This window comes from Leopardus geoffroyi, chromosome E3 (genome assembly GCF_018350155.1).
Source record: "Leopardus geoffroyi isolate Oge1 chromosome E3, O.geoffroyi_Oge1_pat1.0, whole genome shotgun sequence".
In the NCBI taxonomy this organism is placed as follows: Eukaryota; Metazoa; Chordata; class Mammalia; order Carnivora; family Felidae; genus Leopardus; species Leopardus geoffroyi.
Window position 1 is genome coordinate 2,299,603 of NC_059340.1, and position 22,380 is coordinate 2,321,982.

General features: G+C 57.7%; 1 protein-coding gene across 8 annotated transcripts in view; it reads right to left on the bottom strand.

The window, feature by feature from the left end:
* Nucleotides 1-22,380, bottom strand: part of CARD11 (caspase recruitment domain family member 11) — a 142,663-nt gene that overhangs the window by 46,322 nt on the left and 73,961 nt on the right. For 6 of the 8 annotated variants that reach the window (XM_045459843.1, XM_045459842.1, XM_045459846.1 and 3 more), the window contains one exon: nucleotides 2,809-2,942. In XM_045459843.1, the coding sequence (XP_045315799.1) occupies nucleotides 2,809-2,815 (7 nt within the window). In that variant the 5' untranslated portion in view covers nucleotides 2,816-2,942. Of the gene's footprint in view, nucleotides 1-2,808; nucleotides 2,943-15,127; nucleotides 16,029-16,871; nucleotides 17,004-22,380 lie in introns of those variants that run through there. The other 2 variants (XM_045459840.1, XM_045459844.1) reach the window with 2 other exon arrangements.

Consider the following 22,380-nt stretch of genomic DNA (forward strand, 5'->3'; position numbering starts at 1 on the left):
AATCCTCAGGTTTTTCAGGAATCAGCTGCCTCGTGCTTCAGGGAGGCCAGGCATCTTCTGAGCTGCAGGGAGCAGACCTCGTTTGGTCTGTACCCTTGGTTTAAGAAGCACGTGAAGGGCCTTGTGCCACACGCAAGCTGGGGCAGGGAGGGGTGGGGAACGTGTGCCGGGGGCAGTTGCCGTGCCTTTCCTGGATCTTCGACAGGGATGCAAGGAAGGAACACTGTCATCCAGCTTTTGGATGTTAGCAGGTGAAGGTGTGTGTGATGCTGGGGGTTGTGCAGCCACCCTGTGACCTGAGGACTCAACCTGAGAACCAAAGCTAACACCCCCAGCATGGCAGAGGAAAAAGACGCAGAGAACCTGGGTCCTCGACGTCACCTCCTGGGCACTGAATCCACCCCCAGACCTCTCCCACCACTGGACTCACACACAATACAATCGAATGCTAAGTCATTGAACACTGGATTAACTATTAACTCACCCCAAAGCCTCCTGACTAGCGAATGGTATCCACTTAATACAGAGACTAGCTAAGCACAGTGTACTGAGAACCCTGTGCTCAGAGGCTTACGCTTGTTAAGAGAATCAAAGGCATGTGCCTGGAAATTAGCTAAACGGCAGCTCCAGACAGGGAGACAAGCAGGTCTGGCCGAGAAGCATTTCCGGCCGCCCTTCATGGGCACAGGAGGCTGTGCGGGCACTTGTAGAGCTCGTGATCAGCGGGCCCAGCGCAACAGAAACCCCTCCTCCCGGGACGGGTGGGGGGGGCACGTGGCCACACCTCAGCAGGCCTGTCCGTGGGCTCTGCTGGGAAAAAGGAAGATAAAAACGAAACAGGAAATGGCTAGCGCAAAGCTTTCGTCCCCCAAACGTACACGAAGGGGCCCCTCCCACCTTCTATGTGCGGAAATGACAGCCTTGACCCAGCGTCAATCCGCCCCATCACCAATACCCCTTGCGCCTCGGCGGCTTCACACACACACTCGAGTAAAACTTGCGAGAGCTGCCCGCTTGCTGAGCGCCCTGAGCCACGGGGCCTGCTCGCCTGACACCACGACCCCCTTTCCCCACCAGCGGAGCGGGGTGAGCGCTGGCCACGGTGCAGTGCGAGCCCAGGGGTAGGGGATGAAAAGACGTTTCCCGCACGGTCCCTGCCCGTATGAGGCACCGAGTGTGGCTGTGAGAGCCAGCCGCCTGCACGGACAGCTGCAGGGGTGCAAGGAGGACTGCAGAGGAGGCGGGGGGACCCTGCCAGAGGGACCGAAGGCACCCCCCAGGCTGGGCTGCTGCTGTGTGCCAGGCCCCGTACCCGTCACCTCCTTCTATTGTCCTAGCAACCCAGAGGGGGGTGAGATCATCCCGGGTCTGCAGACAAGTCGTCTGGACTGAATGGTATCCCCCGCAACTAGGAATCGTGACTCTGCCCACGCGTTCCCACCCGAGGGCCAAAGACCAAGGTGAGTGGTGACTCCCCTCCCGGCATCTCGTAGTGGCTGAAATACACTTCGGGATTGGAAAACAGGCAGACCTGACCTCGTAGGAGGTTGGATGCACGTGTCACATGACCCAGGCTTCCCTCCTTGGATTGACCCCTAGAGAAACCAGCCGGTACGTCAGCAGGCTTGTGCAGGGCTGGTCTGCGTCGTGCATCCAGACCCCAGAAAGCACACCGACGTCCCCATGCAGAAGAGGGGCTGTTGCCACACGTGGCAGTGGTGGGAGCGGAAGGACAAGGCCACGCCCATCAACGCGGACAAACCTCGGGTCGGGACACGGAGCAAAGGGGCAGGTTACAGAGCACGCCCGAAGCAACCCTGTCCACGTACGTCTCTAAACCATACACAACTAGACCACGCGGTCAAGGAGATCCAGCGAAAGCACACCGAGGAGCCAGGAACTGGTCAAAACCAGAGTGGCAGCTCTCCTGGTGAGGGCAGCACAGCGGCTGGGACGCCCAGGGACGCCCAGGGGACGCTGGTGATGCTGGGGACTGGGGTGCGGCTTAGCTGGGGACCCATGTCCATTTCATCATTGTCTCACACACACACACACACACACACAGTACCTCTTGGACAAAACACATGGACAGTGTCGCTAGCCTCTAAGAAAAAACCGTTGTGGACACAATTTCAGATGTATTTCCTTCCCACACATCTCGCTATAACTCAGCCTGACTCAGCCTGGTTTTCTGGAATGAATCCAGCAGCTGGTGTCCAGCCTGGGCAGTTTCCTTGAAAACAGCCTGCCCAGAAACGCACCCTCGGATGCGAGGCCCTGACAGCCCATCGTGCCGGATGGTCCCCTGCCCCCGTCAGTCACGGCCAGCACTGGTGCCAGCCCTGCGCCCAGTCCTCAGTCAAACCCTAGATTGCATCAGTCTTTTTACAAACAGCGGGAAAAGCAAGGTCAAGGTTCCCGGTCCGGGTTTTACAGGAAGGGCCCCTCCGCTCACTTTTTCACAAGACAGAGGGATGCCCTGCCCGTGGACAAAGTCTGTGGCAGCTGCTGGTCTCGCCTCCCCTCCCCTCATTCACCTGAAACGCTTACCAGGAGGCCCCCTGTTGCTGTTAGAGTGAAGTTCAAAGTCTCGATCTTGGCCCCCAGGCCCTGCACGGTGTGCCTCCCGCTGGCTCCCAGCGGCTTCTCTCAATCGCGTCTCAGGCCGGCCAGTCCTTCCCTGGTTCTTCACCAAACCAGCTCACTGCACCTTCCTCTGCCTAGAACCTCCCCCCACCGCATCCCTGTCAAGTCTCAGCTAAGCCTCGCTTTGTAATTCATACACCGGACGCAACACAAGCAAAGTACCTGGCATGTGGTCGGTGCTCAGTGGACGGTGGTCGCCGTCCCGTTACGGAGGTCCAACTTCCACTCCTCCGGGCTGGCGCCCGTCCTTCCCCGAGCCAGTCTTCCTCTGGGTCTAGAGCTGTGATGGCTGGAATCTATACAAGGAAAGATAATCTGACTTAGCACAGGGGCGGAGGTTGGACAGAGAGAACCACTCAAGGATCAGAGAGATGCCCCACTTTGGAAGAAAAGGTGAGGAAATCCCCAGTGACGTCTCTGCAGGGGACAGTGACGCAGGGGACCGGGGCCAGGAAGCGTTTCTGTTCTGGGCCACGGCCAGCCTGGAAGGCCAGTGGCCACGCGTCCCGAGACATCTTGGGGTGGGGAGAAGGGCGGGCAGTGGCCTCGGGGTTAGTCCTGGCCAGGGAGGAAGGTCCTCCTTTGATAGGAGTGTTTGCAGAGTGGAGATGTTCTAATCAGCCACTAATTCATTAGGTCAAGAGTAGCAAACCACATTCCGAGCCCACGAGAGCTCCCTTCGCCATGAGTTAGGTCTTCAGCCCCTGCACACCGTGGGTCTGGGTGGGAGCACGGCACACTCTGTGATTTCCCCAAGGTGGTGCTCCTTACAGAGACTGACCAGGCCGTCGCACATGCCTGGCTCAGTCACTCCAGGAGCCCCGGGGAGGAAGGCCGGGTAGGGGGCAAGGGGAGGCACGACCCCTGAGAAGGTGAGGTGGGGGGGGGGGCCTGACGCCCGGCCCCGCAGCTGCCGGGATCCCCGCGGTCGGGGCTTCAGGCAGCTGCTCCTTCACTGACCGCTCTTAGTCAGCGGTGACAGGGACCCTGGGACATCACTGTTTAATCAGGAACATGCTTGGTTTCGGCTTTGAGAATTAATCACAGGTGACACCAGATCTCCCGGGGCTGATAGAAGCTGTTCTTGTCGGGTGTCAGTTTGGATCGGAGTGAGCTGTCACGGGCCCCGGGCCCGGGGACGTGGCAGTGACTTGCTTCTCCGGAGGACCCCGCGCCCTTCGTCTGCTCGTGGCCTCCCTACTCCGCGGCTGGGCCGGGAGACGGACGCGCCACCGGGCGAAGGCTGGGGGCGGCAGGTGACCTTCGGGGCCCAGCGCCCCGGCGGAGGGCAGCAGGCGGCCCGCAGGCCCACGAGCAGAGGCGGACGGAAATTCTACTTCTCCGCATCGGCATTTAAGAGCAAGAGAACACACATTTCTCTCACAATCAGAAGAAGAGGCTTTTTACAAAATTAGCTGTAAGAAGGTTTTTAATGGCAAGAAAGGGAGGACAGATTCGCCCGGGGTTGTAAAAGCACCCAACGTGTCAACAGAGGTTGGAAAAAATGAGACACGAGCCAACCAGCACTGAGGCTGAACTTTCTATTTCTGCTGTTAGAATTCTGATTACACCCTCAAGAACTTGGGTCGTAAGGTCGGGAAAACTGATAGGACACGTCTCTTGAGAGACTACCGTATCGGTGTCACATTCCACTGGCAGAAACATCATCCCTGATGCTTACAGACGACTAACCGTGTGCCAGGCACTTGCTGAACGCAACCGATAAACCTCAAAAACTCTCTGAGATGGGTGGCGCTTTATTATTGCTCCCATCCTCACCGTTTTATAGCCAAGAAAACCAAACGTGGGAGGGGTTCAGAGTCAGGACTCGGACCCGAGTTTCTCTGACTGACTCTTATTGCCAAACGGCGCCTACAACTGCTTCTTACAAAATAAAAGTTTACTTGGAGAAGGACTGTAACCGGAAGGATATGTACACAAGCTCCCTGAAAGACCACTTTTACGTGGAAACTTCAGACGGAACGGAAACCGAGTTCTAAGACGGCAGCTATGGGCTCAGGGTGACGTAGAGCTATACTGCGTCTCAAAAAAGGAATCAACTATTTGGTGCGTTATTAGCATCTTATTCAAACACAGTCAGAGCCCGTTTGCCTACAGCGAAGCTGTTTAATCGACAAGCCACACCACTGTGTCGCCTCCTACGTAAGAATAAACAGAGAGCCAAGCCAAGGGTCGCTTGGTGTTGGAGGTGAGTCTTCATGCGAAAGGAAGAGATGGAGAGACGAGTGGATACAAAGAACGTGCGGGAAGCGGACAATGCACAGAATAAGAGAAAACTTAAAAAAAAAAAAAAAAGCCACCCACATCCTGATAATCAAAATCCGTTGAGACGAAAAAAGATACTGAATCCACAAAACGAGAGTAGGATGCTATGAAAAAGGAACAAAGAACAAGGAAGCGTTCGTAGCAATGAAAGTGCCAGACATTTACCAGTGGAAAGTTTGAAAGATCACGTTGAGGAAATCTTCGAAAAAGTCAATACAGAGAAGACAGACAAGATAGGGCAGGGAAAAGGTTAATTTAGGCTTAACAGCCAGTAACTAGAAATCCTGCAAAGAGAGTGCAGAGGTTACGTTTCCTTTCTTATCTCGTCTGTGGGGATATGATGTAAAGGGGTGACGTTATCAGAGGAGTAATATTGGGGAATTCTCCAGACATGAGTGCAGGAGTCTTCAGATTTCAATGGCCCTTTGGGTCCTCAGGACAATCAGAGAAGAAAGAACCTGCTCAGAACATTGTTGTGAAATTTCAGGCCATAAGGAAATAAGACCCTCAGAGTTTTCAGAGACATCAGGTCACGTACAAAGGACTAGAAGTAAGTTTGGCATTTTCGATTGCGATACTGGGAGCTGGGAGTCAATGAGGAAATGGCTTCACATTTGTGATGGAAAATACTCTTTGGCCTAGAATTCTACTACCCCGTCCCCAGACTATTAGGCGTGAAAATAAAACGATACTATTTTCAGAAAGGCAAAGACTCTGAACATTTATCTCCCATGCACCCTTTCCCAAGAAGCTCCTAGTGGGTATGCTCTGGTAAAATGAGGGAATAAAACAATAAACAGGAATGTATGCAACTCAGGACACAGAAAATCTAATTGGACAAAGCAGCAAGGAAAATTCCAGGATGAGAGAGACGGGGCAAGAGGTAGCTGGCCAAGATGACGGCAGGATCACAGAGAGGCCACTAGAGGGAGGTGACCAGGGCAGAAATGGAATGGTCAGGATATAGTTCATAATTTAGGAAATGATTTTGGTAGGCAAATGATAGGACTGTGAGATGGAAAAATAATGAAGGCTAGGCACATAAAAAAAAAAAAAAAAAAACCTCAACAAATGAAAAAAAAAAGGCAATATTAACTCCAGGAGAAAAGCAAAAAGATAAGAAACACTCAGAGCATACAACATGCCTCAACATAAACAGTGTTACGAAGTGGCAACAATGTGATCTCAATGCACTGACAGAACGGAGCAAAGGGACATGCACGGGGTACGGAATTCAGAAAAGAGGGCTAAATGCTCATCTACCTAAGAGTATGTCTCACATAACAAATAATGCCTTCGAATGGCTATGTGGGGAAACAGCAATGCAAACCTATCACTTAGAAATAGGGAGGCACATAGCGGAAGAAAACACAACAATGGAGAAGACGTAGGAGTAGCTGCTTCTGGGGATTAGGACCTGGAGACGGTGATGACTAGGCTGGGGAGTGATGTTTTTATTACAGGCCTACCTTACATTTCAACTCCGCGTGATGTGTATGATCTTGGCAAAAAAAAAAAAAAATAAATAAATACAATAAAATAAAATAACATATCAATGATTGGAAATACGGGCAATACATTCAAGTATCAAGAATCAAACGGTTACGGGGCACCGGGGTGGCTCAGTCGGTTGGGCATCTGACTTCAGCTCAGGTCATGATCTCACAGTTTGTGGGTTCGAGCCCCCCGTCAGGCTCTGTATTGACAGCTCGGAGCCTGGAGCCTGCTTCGGGTTCTGTGTCTCCCTCTCTCTCTGCCCCTCCCCTGCTCGTGCTCTGTCTCTGTCTCTCTCAAAAATAAACGTTAAAAAAAAAAAAAAAAAAGAATCCGACAGTTACCTCCATTGTCTGAACACTTAAGACACTCGATCTCTTTCCCAGACAGCTCACCTCTTCGTAAACCAGAAGTGCCGACAGTCTCTGGGAGCTTGACAGATGTCATGTCGCTTCCCAGGAGCTCCGTAGGCAGGTTTTCCCATCCCCACTTTACGAGGAGGGGGCAGGATCGGAGTGTTACATAAAGGGGTGAGATCCCACAGGCACGGAGCGGCAGAGCCGAGTTTCCAACTCAGCCCCCCGGACTCCAAGTCACCCGATTCTAGTTAAACCTGCGGTCATCGCAACCAACATTTACTAAGCATCGAAGCTGACCGATTAGGTTCCTTGCTTCCTGGGCTCCGTATCTCTCTTTACTGCCTTACGCCCTCATTTTGCTGGAGTGTCCCCGATAGCCGGCTACCATCTCGTTTAACACAACCACCCTGGAAGGCACATACCACTGGCCTATTTTACAGAAGAGGTTCAGGGAGGTTCTGCTCCCTGCCACGGGTCTGCCTCGTCTCCCACGGGACTCAGCATGGGCTCTCACTCTTAAGAGCAGCTACGGCTGCTCCAGAATGTATCTGTTGGGTGAATGAATAAAAATCAGATCCCGAATAAAAATAAGCAACGAGGTGGTTATTATACCAAACCCAGGGAGTGCCCAGCCCTTTGGAAAAGAGCTGTCTTTGTGGCACAGGTTCCTCCTCTCTCTCCAAGAGCTGCCCTGGGGCAAAAGCTCTGGAACCAGAAGGGGGTCAGCAGGCAGGTGGATAAATGCATCTCTGGTTAATGGATTCGCCTGGATGGCCAGAGTGAGAGGCTTGAGATGGAAGGTTTAATTATTCCAAAGAAACCTCCATTTAACCGAAAGGACTTCCGGCCAAAAAAAAAAAAAAAAAAAGGGAAAAATTATTTAAAAGGCTGATCTACGGCCTGTGCGGAAGGACTGAAGAGACCCTGGTCCAGCCACCTATGTGTCTGTGGCCCTGGACACAAGGCTTTATGGAAAGGGACCAGAGCCGTGCCCTCCCGTGGGGCTCATCCGTACCCCCCTCCTCCAAAGTCCCCATTCCTACAAATTGTTTTAAATTCGCAGTGGCGGCCGACCCAACATGTGTTCTCTCCTACCTATTGACAGAGCCCCCGTTTTGGGGGGAGCACTCCTGTGCCCGTTGAAAAACGGTGCTTGCAGCCTCCCTGGAAAGTAGAGATGCCTATGTGACACGATTCTGGCCAAGGAGATGAAAGTGGAAGTTTCTGGAGGCATTCAGAAGGGCTCTTTGAGGGGTGAGTGGTGGAATCAGGGGAGAAGAGCCTTTTATTTGTCCCTGTCTTCCCACCTGGAATGTGGATGCAATGCTCTGACTCAGCAGCCATCTCGTGAGCATGAGGACAACAGGCCACATTCTATGTATGGATTCCTAGGACGCCACAAGCATTTTTGGGCCCAAGCTAACCTTTGAGTTCTTGGTTCATGAGAAGAATAAAATCACTAGTATCCCTTTTACACAAAACTCTGATTGTGTTTTAAACAAGTAAGATCCAAGCTTTCTAAGAAAGTCTTATCGATCCCAGCCACAGCCTTCTGAGCCCCACTCTCTGAGCAACTGTATTTTCTGTCTATTTGCTCCGGTTTCTTTTTTTCCAGATACAAAACCAGAGTAAGCAGGAGGTCAGTAAGGGCTGACATGTACAGCCCGTGTACAGAGAGCCACGGGGAGGGGGAACACGAGGCCCTCTGCAGGGTCAGCGGCGCACGAGGAGGTAAGGAGCAGCCCAGGAAATGCTAACAGATGATGTTCCTGGCTCGCGGCACACAGGCTGGGCGATTCGTCTCCTCTGCCCGGCGCGGTCCTGCCTCGGATCCTGGGCCGGGCCCCTCACTTTTCGGTCTCCAGTCACATACTCCAGCCTCTGCCACATCCACCAGAATCTCTCTCTTCTCTCAGTCAGCCCTCGTTATTCCCCAGGAGCCCGCCCTTGCGACAGCCAAGCTCCTCGCTGCCACCCCGGGTGCCGCCAGCCTCCCCTGACCACCTCCTCGGGGACCAGGCCCCCTGTATTCACACCCGGAGCTCCTCAAGGTGCTGCGCGCATCCACCGACTTTCAGGTGATGCGGGCAAAGGGCCAATGGTTTTTTCTGTGCAATAAAAATGTCTCGACCTGGTATCTTCTAGGAAGGGGGTGTAAGCATCCGAAGTCAGGGCTGGGGGGCGGTGGGGAGCACGGCACGCTTACTGAAAGCAGAGACCGAAACCGTGGCAAGCATCACCCCCTCCCCCATCCCCAGGCCCGTCACCCATCCCAACCTCTACAGCCCGTCCCGACGTGCACGGAGGCCAAGATCTTTGCAAGGATGCCCACGTCCCGCGTTACCGAAGGACACTGCTTCCCTCCAGCTCTCATTTCCCTCCCACGACCGCACAGAAGCATTTGAAAGATGCACAATTAGGAATGACAGATTCGAATTGTTCTGAAACGTGTGTCAATGTATCCCATTGGCTCTCTATGAGCTTTTGTTCCATTTGGATTCCAGAGCCGTGCACGCAGCCGACTGTCAGCTGTGATGGTCTCCGGGAGCCACGGCGGGACCAAACCTAAGTGTGGCTTTGCTGTGGGGCTGGCCGAGGGTGGGGGGCGGGGGGAGACCTTGGTGACAATGAAATACCGTTGTCTCCCGCTCTTGCCTCGGAAGCCTGGTCAGCAAATTGCCTTTGCCACGGGGACCGTTATGTCACCAAGACCTCCAGCTGATTCTGGTTCAGCAGTCAAGGACAGACCCTTCGCTTCACCCGGGGGCCCGGTGGACTTCTTTCCATTGGCAGAATCTTCATCGGATTATCTGGGTTGGGGAAACTTGGAGAGTCCACGGTCCCTCTGAACGCCTCACGTCAAGGCTGGGTTTGCTGTCGTGCCAGCACGCAGCGGCTGTTCAATAAACGATTGCTAAAGCAAACACTCTAATGACCTAAGGAATTATGATAAGAACATTTCGTCGCCACAGACCTGTACTGAGTAGTCTGCTACCCAAGAAGCACCTGGTGACAGCAGGTGCCACACTCAGCCCAGGCGGCCACCCTGCCAGACCCCTCCCAGCGGGACACAGCTCCCTGCTGCAGAATGGACCAACGTTCCCGTACTTTTAACCCGGTTTTGCTGTCGCTCCTTTGCACGCCCGCTGTGAGTTCCTGGAGAGGGCTTGCGTTGTGCCCACCCGTGAGTCTCCGGAACACCACGGCACAGGGTGAGCGCTGCCCAGAGAGTGAATGAACGAAGTGTCCTTCCAGAGTCCGGCCCGGACGCGTGGGGTTTCTGCTACGTACGGGTGGCCCAAAGCAGGACGCGGAGCATGCATCTTGGTGCGTGCGTCGTGGGGAGATGTAATTCTAGCACAGGAGAGGTGGGAGGAAAGCACGAGCTACTCTTTGATCTGGGGAGTTGGGGAGGCGGTCTGGGAGGGAAGAATCCTGCCCTACACAGCCCTACACAGAATCCTGCTCCTGGGGCTGGCGTGTGAGTGGGTGGGGCGAGGACCTACCGAGCAAAAGGGTTGGGCCCTTGCACTTCATAGGAAAGGTCACCAGCGTCATGAAGTAAGAGCCCCACCCGGAGAGCAGCCGGGAACGAGACGGGAAGGTGCTGTGGGAGCCACATCCGGACCGTGAGTCTTCCCCTTCTCCTCCTCCTCGTCCCGCTGGCCCCAGAACCCCCAGGAGCACAAGCCCAGGTTAGAATGGAGGGCGCGGGGGGCCCACTGGCCTCTGCACGTCTCTCTGGGGGAAACGTCTGTGAGGTTTGGGAATGAGGACACTTCAGGGCGGACTCGAGCAGGACAGAGGGAACCCTACTCACTCGGGTCTCGTGTGAGTCAACAGGCATTAGGTGTGAAAGACAGGAGTAGGAAAAAGCAGGAGCTCACAGCAAGGAGGTTCAGCGGGGAGAAGACTGTCCTCGTGAGAAGACACAGGTGACAAATTGAGGGATGTCCAGAGCAAAGTGGGGACGATGGTCCATGGGACGAAGCGGTGGAGGCCGGGCCGGGGAGGAAGAGGGGGAGGAAGGCTGGTCGGCAGCCTCACAAGCTTGCTTTGAGGCCCCGGCAGCCAGGTGCACTGGTCTCTCTCTTCTGCGTTTCTCAGGCACACGGAAAATACACTCAGAATCGATGTGGTAAACAGCTTAAGATGCATTTGTCGCCGTGGGGCCGTCTAGGTTGTGAAATGTCAAGGGAACCGGTAGAGGCAGTGAAACCTCTAAACACGCTTCCACGTTTGAAAAGAACTCTGCCGACGATCTCGATCCCCGAGCGGGTTAGTATCTAGAAGGAGGCAGATTTCAGGGTTCCCCCTACGGGAACGGAGACGGGGTGCTGCGGGCCGCGTGTTTCTGGAGCCGGCTTTCCGCGCAGAGCACCGGCGAGTGAGATCAGGGAGTGAAATGCGCTCGGGAGGGCGGCCACTCGGGGGCCCGAGGCTCTGGCTTTCCCCGGGGGGGCTGCACGGGGCTTGTGGAGACTTCTTCTCAAAAGGCCTTCAGGTCTGGTCGAGACCCCGGGGCAGGAAGCAGCAGCCTCAGGTGTGATGCGGACCTCAGACGTTCCTATTTTTACCCTGAGGTATTTGAGGCTTTCTCCGACATCGGTTCCCTGGGCAGATTTGCAGGCAGCAGGACAGACAGACAGGCGGTCTCTACTCCTTCGGTGTCGACCTGCAGCCCCGCGTGGCCGGGGTTCCCGCTGGAGGGACCCGCACGCAAGGAAGGTCCTTGCGAGGTTAAAGTACACCGCGCTCCTTGGTGAGAAGTGGCATCCCCACCCCAAGAAGGTGGGGGCTGTGGCCACAGGATCACGGAAATTCGACTCTAAAAAGAGAGCCATGGGGCGCCTGGGTGGCGCAGTCGGTTAAGCGTCTGACTTCAGCCAGGTCACGATCTCGCGGTCCGTGAGTTCGAGCCCCGCGTCGGGCTCTGGGCTGATGGCTCAGAGCCTGGAGCCTGTCTCCGATTCTGTGTCTCCCTCTCTCTCTGCCCCTCCCCCGTTCATGCTCTGTCTGTCTCTGTCCCAAAAATAAATAAACGTTGAAAAAAAAAATTTTTAAAAAGAGAGCCATGCCAAAAAACCTTTGAATAAGGAGATAACAGTGTGCGTCCTAGTGGGACGCACACGGGGCCGAAGGGAGGGTCCTGGACGTGAGCTCCTGAGCTCCCGCTCTGCCACTTAGTGCTGTGCGGCTTGAGGCACGTGGCTCAACCTCTCTGAGCCCCATTTCTTGGTCTGCAGAGTTGCACAAGCACCTCTAACACCTTAGGGCTGCTACCGTGCACACAGTGGGCACTTGATCACTCAGTCCAGCCCTTCAGAAGCCAACGGGACACTCGAGATGGAAACGAGGGGTCTGCCTGGACGCCCCGTATAACCACCTGCACGGGCAGAACTTCGAGCAAAACGTCAAAGATCTGCCTTCGAGCCTTGTGTCTGGGCTTCTGGTTTGCGACTCGCCCACCGGGCGTCGTGGGCATCTATCTCGCCGAGCCCGCCGTGCTGCTCACGGCCTCCGGGAGGGGCCCCTCTCTTCCTTCCTCGGACGCCCCGCGCCCCAGCCAGTCTCTCGCACAAATGGGCATTTAACGTTCACGAAGTGACCGATTTCCGGGGCATACGCGCCGGCTGTCTTTTCCTTGTTTCAGCTTCCTCCCTTCGGCGGGGAAGACCTTTCTGTCTGCCGCGTGCTGAGGGTTTTCGCCACGACAGCCTGCTGACGGGATCACACGCCCTTCGTTTGCACCCGGCTCGTTCTGCTGCGCCTGCCGTTTGGACCCGAGCGCCCATCTGTCTTGGCCCCTCCATCAGTCACAGATTAGATGTCTACAGTCTACGTCCCTCCAATCTGTGACCTGCGGGGACGGAGCTATCTGGTCACAAACCACCCCAGCCGGGTGAGCTGCAGAAAAGCCAGCTGGTCCTGTACTCTGTCGGGAAGAAGGACTCTTTTATTTGCTGGCGTTCCCGAATGTGGCATCAGTGTGACGGCGGCCATCTCTTCTCGCAATGTGCCCCCCTCCCCCCCCCCCCCCCCCCCCACTCCAGCCCGAAGGACCTTCTGCATCACCAAGGACAGCCCGTTCTAGCTGGTGGTGCATGGGAATTCGGTTCAGTCTGGAATCCTAATTCTTTGAAAACTGATCACCCACACCAGACTTAGGCGGAGGGCTTCACTCCCTCATTGTGAAAGGTCACCAGCTGACCTTCAGGGGACGCGCTCCTGGACGAAGCGGGGCACGACGCTTCCGTGCCTCTTGTGCCGTGGGCACTCATTCGACATCAGAGGAGGGGACGGAGTGACTCAGTAACACAACCGACCACAGACGGCAGGGGCGGAGGGGGGCAGAGTCTGACGCTCGCGGTCGCACAGCAAGGCTGGAAAGAGACCCTTGGCAAACTCAGCATGTCATGCTGGGGGCTCCAGTCACCTCACCTAGGATTACGCTAGACCGAGCTCACGGCCCGGGGGGGAAAAGGGACAGTCGGGACGCTGAGGGGAAGGTGCAGGACGCGTCACTGGGCGTTACTTTCAAGCGCGACGGGAGCACAACAGGGGCCGCGTCTGACCTCACTTGGCCCGCCGCTCGCTCAGGAAGGGCCCCGGGGCAAAGCACCGCGTCCCGATCCTTCTGGGACCAATGACCCAGTTTGTGGGGGTTCCAGATGCCTGAGTTAATCCATTTCCCTCCTTCTTGCGTCTCGTAATGTCGCCACTTACCGCAGACCTTTGGGGAAGGATAAAGCACGGTGCCCGCATCTGGCACCCCCGATACTCAGATTTCCTGTCCTGGAGCATTCTGCCAAGAGATGGCCGGCGGGGGCGGGGTGGGGGGTGGGGGGGGATGGTTAGTTAAAATGCGTTCACTGGACATCCGCTAGGTCAGGAGCAGAGTAAGTCTGTACGTCCAATTAAACAGGCTTCTGGGAGGGAGACAGGAGGAGGAAAGGACTCAGGAAGGGTCTCTTTACTCCTAATTAACTGCAAAATAAACAGCTTCCCCACGGAATGGGGCCCCTCCTCCCCACCGCCCCTGCAGCCCCACATTTCAATGAGCTCTGTGTTACTCGGGTCCTCTATTACTTGAGAGAATCGAGAGCTGGCTGTAATTAATTGTGATAATGTGCTCAGGAGCAGAGCCAGCGGCAGCCTGGGGAGGCTGGCCAGAGATGCTGGCTTCCCCAACATGCCCTCCGCGGGGCTGCACGGACGGCGGGGCGGGCCGAGGCGGTGGGCCGAGACCCCCGTCGCGGGTTGCTTCTGCTGGGTGCTGCATCGAGAAGCCCAGCAAGGTCCCCCCTCCCACCTCCCTGCGCCCCGCTCCCCTTCCCAGTCCCGGCAGCCGTGAGCCCTCGAAGCCAGTGACTCTTAAAATGAAGACATTTATACGTGCGACGGAATACTGTTCAGCCACGAGACGGAACGGGGCGCTGATCCGTGCTACAACATGGACAGACCTTGCAAACGTCACACGGAGCGGAAGAAACCAGACTCGAAAGGCCACGAGCGGCAGGATACCTTCAAATGCCCAGAGGAGGGAAGCCCACAGAGAGACAGCACGTGGGTGGCGGCCAGGGGCTGGGGGCCGGCAGACACGGAGGGGCGGCCGCTGATGTATACGGGGCTTTATTTTCGGGGCAAGGGACGTGCTTCGGAACTGGGTGCGGGTGGTGGCCGTACAGCCCCGTGAGCATGCCAAACACCAGTGAATTGTTCACCTTAAGGTGGGGGGTGAACATTACGTGAATTTCACTTCCCTCAACCAAATCTGACCAAACAGATAAAAAGCTCCAATTTCTGGAACATGTGAGCTGCTGGTCCCGAACCAACACTAACCGCAGCCCTGACGCAGCCTGGCCGGGAAGGTACCATCAACTCAGATGGAGACACAAGAGGGGCCCCACGGGCGGGGCAGGTGCATGCGTCCCTCACCCCTACCCCGGGGTGGGGGTGGGGTGGGGGGTCAGTCAACCCTGGGCTCGGGGAAGCGCGGAAATCAGGAGTGACGTCTGCGGGCTGCGCGTCCAGGAAAAGGCACAAGGGAGGCGGACGCAGCAAAAGGAGGCGGGGTGTGAGGTCTGAAGTGAGGACACGGGCTGAGAAAAAGGCACAGGAACTCAGAGTTTTATTTAGTGCCCGCAGGTGCACGGCGAGGGAAGGGAAGAGAAATGAAGGGAGGGGGTGGGCGGGGGCGGGAAAGGGAAAGGGGGCCTGGTCTGGGAGGGCTGCTTCCGCGTTAGTGTCCCTGGGTCAGTCCCCGGGGTGGGGGCGCGGGGGCTCCTGAGGCCGTGGCAAGGAGCACGTGAACTTGAGCGATTTCCCGTAGGTCAGCTCACCTGTTTTAAAGCCGCCAGGCAGCTTGAAACGTGGAAACACCGAGACTCACATTTTCCACGTTATCTGAGCACCAGAAGGGGGGCGGGGATGAGACGGTTACCAAACATCTCCGGACACTCCGATTTTGCTGCTGAGGAGAGAGTCCCGTCCTGTGTCTCTCCTTCTTACTGATCTATTACGTAAGAGTGTCTTTAAATGAGCCTGTTGGGGTTGGGGGCGGGGGGGGGGTGTCCAGGCCCTGGTGCACACGAGCCCCTGGTTTTCTGATGTCCTGTGCTCCCTACACGGTGCAATGGAAACGCTTTCCGAGAGCAGCAGGCCCGGGAATGTGGGGATCTCTACGCCCAGAGATCATCTCTCGCTTCTTGCCATGAAAGCAAAAGCTCATAAGATCAGATGCCAGCCAGACTTTTTTCTTTTTTTCTCCCTTGGCTTGTGTCAAATGGCTGGAATCACCGATCATTACGTAAGGCGCCCCGTCCAAACTGCACCCAAGACACCGCAGATCGGTGCGGACTTGAGGCTTGGGAGCAAGTGTCGGCAGCAGTGGGTGGGGGGTGGGCTCTGTGCCTGCGTGTGGGGAGCTCTGCAAAGCCAGGCTCGAAGGCCGCCCGCCAGGCGCTACCCAGCCGTGTCGGAGGCCAGGCCGGCCTTCGTGGGACCCGCTCCACCGAGGGATGCTCTCCGCTGTGTGGCTGGAGACACCCGCGACCTTACGTGGTCTCTCGTTTTAAAGGATGCCCCTGAGACCTTGCGGACTTCTTCCAACCCGTGATGTCAGCGTGACCTCCTGGAAGCAGAGGTCAGCTTCTCATAAGCCCAAGCCGCCTGAGGCCTGCAGTTTCGACCCTGCAGGGCTTATCGGGTTCCTGAAGTGCTTCAGGAGGAAATGAGGAAGTGTCTCTGAGGCCTCCAGGAGATGCGGGGGGGGGGGGGGGGGGGGGAGGGGGGGCAAGGGGGGCGGGCTTTCCCTCGGGCCCTGTTCCTTCTGCTCCTTGAAAAGCCATTCACACTGCACTCTGCCTTTTCTCCCCGGGGTTCTGGTCAAAGTCTCCCGCTGGGCTCAGGGCTCCGGTGTCTCCGTCTCTCCACATGCCTGTGGGCAGGGGCCGGGCCTTGGGTCAGCTGTGGGACAGTTAGCACCAGGCTCCTTTCTTAAACGGAATCTTAAACCTCGGAAGGATCGTCTGCAGGGTACCCCGGGGAGGGCTGCGGGGCTGTGAGCCTCACATAAAGGCAAGGGCCCGACCTTCCGGGACAGACGCCGCAGACAATTCCAGTGGGGGGCCTCGGGCACCTCACTGCCCCCAAGAAGAGCACATTCTGTGCTCTCACGCCCGCTCCTCCACGCTGGGCACTGTCCTCCATCAGAAGAAAGTTCGAGAAGCCAGCACATAAAAATGCGAGCGTTCTGGTCCAAATCAATCATCAGGCATTTACGGAGGGGCCTTCTCTGGGCTCAGTTCCACGCTCTGTGCAGTCAAAGTGACAGCATAAACTAGTCGCCCCGGCACCGGCTGTTTGAGAGTCGACCGTGTTGTTTAAGAAATTGAGAAATGAAAGGGAGCATGTGTGGGGCCATTAGACACGGTGTGGATGAAGCAAGGGGGTAGGGTGGGGGGCGCGGGGCTTACGGCACCCCCCCGCCCCAGCCGGCCCCACACGGCGACCGCTGGGGCTTTGCTAGCTCAGCACACACGTGTCTCGGAGCTAAAGGACCTGCCGGTTGGAGAATATACTCACATGTTTGCAACCAGCTCTGTCCTGGGTCTGCCTGGGGTCCCTCCGTGGTCCCCTCAGACCCCCTCTCCTCCAGCGCGCTGCCTGCCAGGCCCCCAGAACATGCTGATGCTGCACGGAACCGCGGCCTCTCCCGGAAGCCCACACAACACCCCACTGGGAGGCCGCCTCTATTTTTAGGGGCAGAGGTGGGGGGTGGGGGCGCTGCCATACTTCCCTTTTTATTTTTGTTCTGAGCAGAGTCTGTGGGTGACTTTCTACGGGGGGGCGGGGAGGCTGAGACACTCGCCTAGGGGACCGTGCTCTCTCTGGCAGGCAGGGTCGCGTCTGCCTCTGGGGCGCAGGGGGGAGGTGGGGCAGGAGGGGAGGGAGGATCGGGCAGGAGCCTGGCGTCAGTCCTGCTCTCTCTTCCTGCTGTGCCCGACCTCGCCCAGGAGACCACGGTCCCCTGACTACGAACTGCACCGAGGGGGAAGGCCGCAGGCGGGAAGCGTGGGGCCTAGAACGTTCCAGGGAAGATGTTCCACAAGCCTCACACCCAGCTGCCCCGAGCCAAACACACTGCTACTCTTTTCTGCTCGACACAGGCCGGCATCCACGGTGGGGCACTGACCCAGCTCCTCCCTGACCACCCGTGTCTCCTCTGCCCTCTCACCCCGCGGTGAGCTCCGATCACCCCATTCCCCTGGGGGAGCAGAGGGCCGTGTCCTCTCGGGAAATAGGGGAACGGAAGCTGTGGGCGGATGGATCCAGGTGATGTATGCACACGCCTGGGAGGTCAGCCCCGCCCCTTCCTAGAAGCTGCAACGTCCCCCACCCCCACCCCGGTCCCCGCACAGCTGGACACCAATGTCTCCGCCTGGGCGCCACGGTCTGACTCCACTGTGGCCTGATTCCTGTGTCCCCGCCTATACCGGTGGCCGGAGAACTTACGGTCCCCTCTCCTTTCCTAAACTATCGCGGTAGCATCAGTGAGCTGTGTGCATCTCAAGGACACCGTTCAAGGAGTTGGGGAAAGAAGACACCCTATGACCCACGGAGAAGCGGAGCGTGGCCAGCACCCCAGGGGTTCCTTCACGGCCCTTTCCGTGCCGTGCACCCACGCCAGAGGCCACCAGGACTGCGATTTCTGTGACAGAAAACTAAAGGAGCAGAGCACGCGCTGTTCGGGGCCTGGCTTGCTGCCTCAGCACCTCGGGGCACTGGCTGTGCATGTCACTGGCTGGTCCCGGTGACAGAGCGCCGCCGCTGATGCGCGTCCCACAGTTTATCCCTTCACCTGTTGGTGGGCATTGCGGGTGGATTCCCAGGTTCCCCTGTTGGGACATTCTTGGACAGATCTTCGCGTGGACAGGTGCCGTCACCTCTTTGGGAGAAGCGCCAAGGCTCAGGGCTGCTGGGTCACGTGGTCGGTGCTCGCCCAGCTCCGGACGCGACCGCCGCCCTGTTTTCCGAGGCGGCCCTGGCGTCCTGCCAGAGCGGACGAGTCCCGCTCCTCTGCATCCGCGTCCGCCTTCTGCTCATGGAGGGGTGACACGGTCCCTTCGCGGGGCCCCGGCTCCTGCCTCTCCCTCTCTCTGAAGCTGTCATCCGCTGACGCCCCCCGCGGTGCGCCGGGCTGGACAGGGCCCCCCCTCTTCAGAATGCGACCGCATCTGGAAACGGGGGGGTCTGCAGACGCACCGAAGCGGAGGTCTCACGTGACTATGGAAGCAGAGGTGGGGGAGGTGGCCACGGGCCGTGGAACTGGGGGGCCACGAGACCTGAGTCTCTGGAGGAAGGGGGCCCTGCCTTGTTCCCACCTTGATTTCAGACCGCTGGCCCCTAGGATTGTGAGAATATGTCTCTTTTCTTTCGAGCGAACCTGTTCATGGTAGTTTGTGAGGCCCGTGGTATTTTGTTACGGCAGCTTACGTGAAGCGAACGGCCCGCAACACGTCCCCTAGCCAGACTCCTATCGGGCCTCCAAGCCCTCCGTCACCAGCGCCTCCTCCCACGGGAAGCTCTCCCTGACTGCCCACCCCTCACGGGCTCTCCTCCTGGGCCCCTCCGGACAGGACCCAGCAGGGCGGTGGGCAGGACTCCGCAGCCAGGCTACCACGGGGCCACGTGGCGACTGGGCAGGACGGGACCCTGATCCGGCGAGAGGCTGGCAGGGAGACGGAGGTCGAAAAGCTGGGTCTGGGGAGAGCTGAATGAGCAGACTTCACGGGAGCAAGAGGGGGCCGCGAGGTCCCTGGGGGCTGCACCCTGGGGACTTCTTGCCCAGGCTGAAGGGCTGGAGGGAGAGGGGGAGGGGGAGGGGCAGGGGGAGGGAGAGGGACCGGGGGCTGCCGGCAGGGCTCAGCCTTCAGGAGCCGGGGGTGGCCGCCCCTCAGAACTGACCACCGGCCCCCGTCTTCCCTTTGTGCTCCCGTCCTCCACAGCCAAGCAGAAGCCAGAGGTCAGGGGGCCATGGACTGGATCGGGTCAGCCTCTGGTGCGGCTGGCGGGACTGCAGGGCATCCCCCGGCCTCAGTCTCTCCAGTCACGTGGGGACGACGGGAGTGCCGCCTCACGGGGTGTGAGGATGAAGTGATGCTTGGAAGACAGGAGCCCAGCCAGTGTGCACGTGGCCGGCCACCGGGGTTGGCCCCGCCGTGCTCCGCTCGGAGCGACAGCCTCCTTCCTGAGGACATTAAGGGTTCTGGCATCTCGCGGTCACGCTCCTCCGTTCCAGGTGCTGACGGCCTAACTGGTGGCTTGAGCTGAAAAGAGGAGGAAGGAGGGGACGTGTGTCTCCTCTCTGGGCGGGGGGCGGTCTGCAGGAGAGCCCCTCAGGGACAGCCAGATCCTTGTCCTCCCTCGTCCTTTGGTTCTGGAAGCGGCCCTATGTGAGCACCACGGCGGGGACGCCTTCCTTGCTGGCACACCCTCAACCCCCCAGCGGTCCCGTGTGGCCGCCGCCGTGACCGCCAGGAAGCCGAGGCTCAGGGAAGTCGGGGGACTTGCCTGAGGTCACACCGTGTCTCAGTCCGTAAAACACCTCCGGCCGGACGGCTTAGACAACTGGTGTTCATTTCTCTCTGTTCTGCAGCCTGGGAAGTCCGAGCTCAAGGTGCCAGCAGATCCCGTGTCCGGTGAGAGATCTCCTCCGGGTCCGCGGATGGCCGTCCTTCCGTGGTGTCCTCACGTGGGCTGTCCTTGGTGTGTGCTCACAACGAGAGAGCCCTGCCTCGTCCTCTTCCTACGAGGGCCCTAATCCCATCACGAGGCCCCGCCCTCACGACTTCATCCAACCCTAATTTCCTCCCAAAGGCTCTGCCTCCAATACCTGCCCCCCCACCCCAGGGGCTTAGGGCTTTCACACCAGAATTGGGTGGGGGGTGGGGGTCACAGAGTGCAGCCCACAGCACGCGGGCAGCGGCAGGAAGGGTTAACGGCCCGGCTCCGCGTGGGATAGAAGGCGGGCTCGTGTGTGTCCCTCGCAGGGCCAGGCCCGCCCTCCACCTGCCCCGCCACGGGCATCACATCAACTGAGTGACGGCTTCCGACTCCGGAGCAAATCAGTGGAAAGGAAGCCCCCTCGCGGGTGGTCGCAGCACAAGGTAACGGGTTCCCGAGGGGTCTCTGGTGCCACTTGGGCCACCCACGCTGCTGTTTCACAGTTTGTGAATGCACGTGCCGAGGCAGAATGAAGTGCTCGTGGGAGGGAAGCTAGTCACGGACGGAAGGCCGAGCGCCTGCCACGCGGGGACTCGGCTGGGCCCTTGGTGTGCATTCTCTCAGGCTGCTCTCAGGCGCCCCGGGGGATAGGTCGCCTTACCCCCCACGCTGCAGAAGAGGGTGTGGACGGCAGGTCCCGGACCCCACGGGGCGGTGGGGGGAGGGAGGCTCGGGGACCCATCCCGGTCTCCTTGACTTCCGCACACTGGACTTTCCAACACTCCACGTGTCCCTTCCTCCCCGGAGAAACGGATCCTTCCGAGCGGAGATAAACCCACCGGAACCGAGCTGAGGGAAACCGCCCCTTTATGAGAAAGGGCGTCCGAGCAGGCTGCAGGGTAGAGCCCGATGCCCCTGATGTCCTTCCACCCCCAGGGTGCTCAGAGCCTCCCCCCGGACACACCAGAACGCAGTGGGCATGAGTTTTTCCCGGCCCGGATGAGGATATGCACACTGGGCTCACCAGGGGCACAGCACGAGGGGTGTGGGCATCGCAGGGTGGAAGGAGCTGAGTTCTCACAGCCAGTCGCTAAGTGACACGTGAAAGGAAGTAGGATCCGAGAGCTTCCTGCACACACACCCCGTGAGGCTGGAGTCTGAGCTGCAGACAAAGAGCGATTTTTCTAGTATGGCAAGAACACACACACACACACAGCCCATCCCACTCTGCAACAAAAACAGCCTCGCGGGGTCTCGGTGACCCTGGACCCAAAACACACCCACACTGGACTGGGGCCCTGGCATCCCAGCCACACCCAGAGGCCCGGGTCTGTGTTCGGTCTGTGAAACGTGTTTGGGCCCGCCCAAGGACGCAGGATTCAACCTCTTCCCCCGTGTTATTTGTTCTATTTATCTCCGCCTTGAAGCCGTGCATCTAAACAGCGCGGGCCCTTGACTGCTGAGTCAGCGCCAGAGCTAAAACTCATAAAATCCTATTTCAAAAAGGTCCAATGATTTTATTTTCCGACCATAAATATGAAATTTAATTAGCAGCTTGCTGCTAATGAAGTCGCCATGGAAGCCGGCCTGAGGACACAGAGCAGAAGAGAACGCCCCCAGTACACACAGCCTGCGGCCCTGTTAACTCTTGCCTCGCCCCCTGCCCTTGGCCAGGTCCCCTGAGGCCTGGAGAGCCATCGACAGCCTCTGACCTGGAAGGACAGGGGGCCGCTGGCTCAGAGAACGGGAAGTGGGTCAGATGTCCCCTCTGGGCTGGTGGGAAGTCCTGGGCTCTCTGGCCTGGCTCATCTCCACAGCAGGAGGGAGGGCCTGGAAAGAAGCTGGAAACATCAGTGCTTAGAAAGAGCCCCGTTACCCTGCATCACGGGACATCAGTGGCAGAACAACGTGGGGGTATTCGCACTCGACCGAACACTAGGAGCCCAACTCCTCGCTTCTCCAACCACCCCGGGGCCTCGGTTTATCTTTTGTAAAATGGGAATCTATAAATAATCTGGAAACAGTTTATCTAGGCATAATGCTCACGGCGGGTGGAATGTTAGCGATGATTAAATGTATTTCTAAAGCACGTGCCTGGGATATAGCCGGCGCTTGGGGAACGGGAGCCTACGTTATCACCATCCTTGTACGAGTTCGTTAGTTAAATCCGAAGTCCCGAACTCACTACGCTCTGAGCTGCTGTTGAGAAGAAATGGAGTATTTCAAGCGCCATCCAAGAAGCTGAAGTTAAAACACAAAAAACTCGGCCCCCAGGTCGGTGCTGAAGTCACGTGAACATCAACCAAAATGTGTCGTGCGTCACCTTGTCTAAAATCCAGGTGTGCACGCGCCATGCGAGGATATGTCC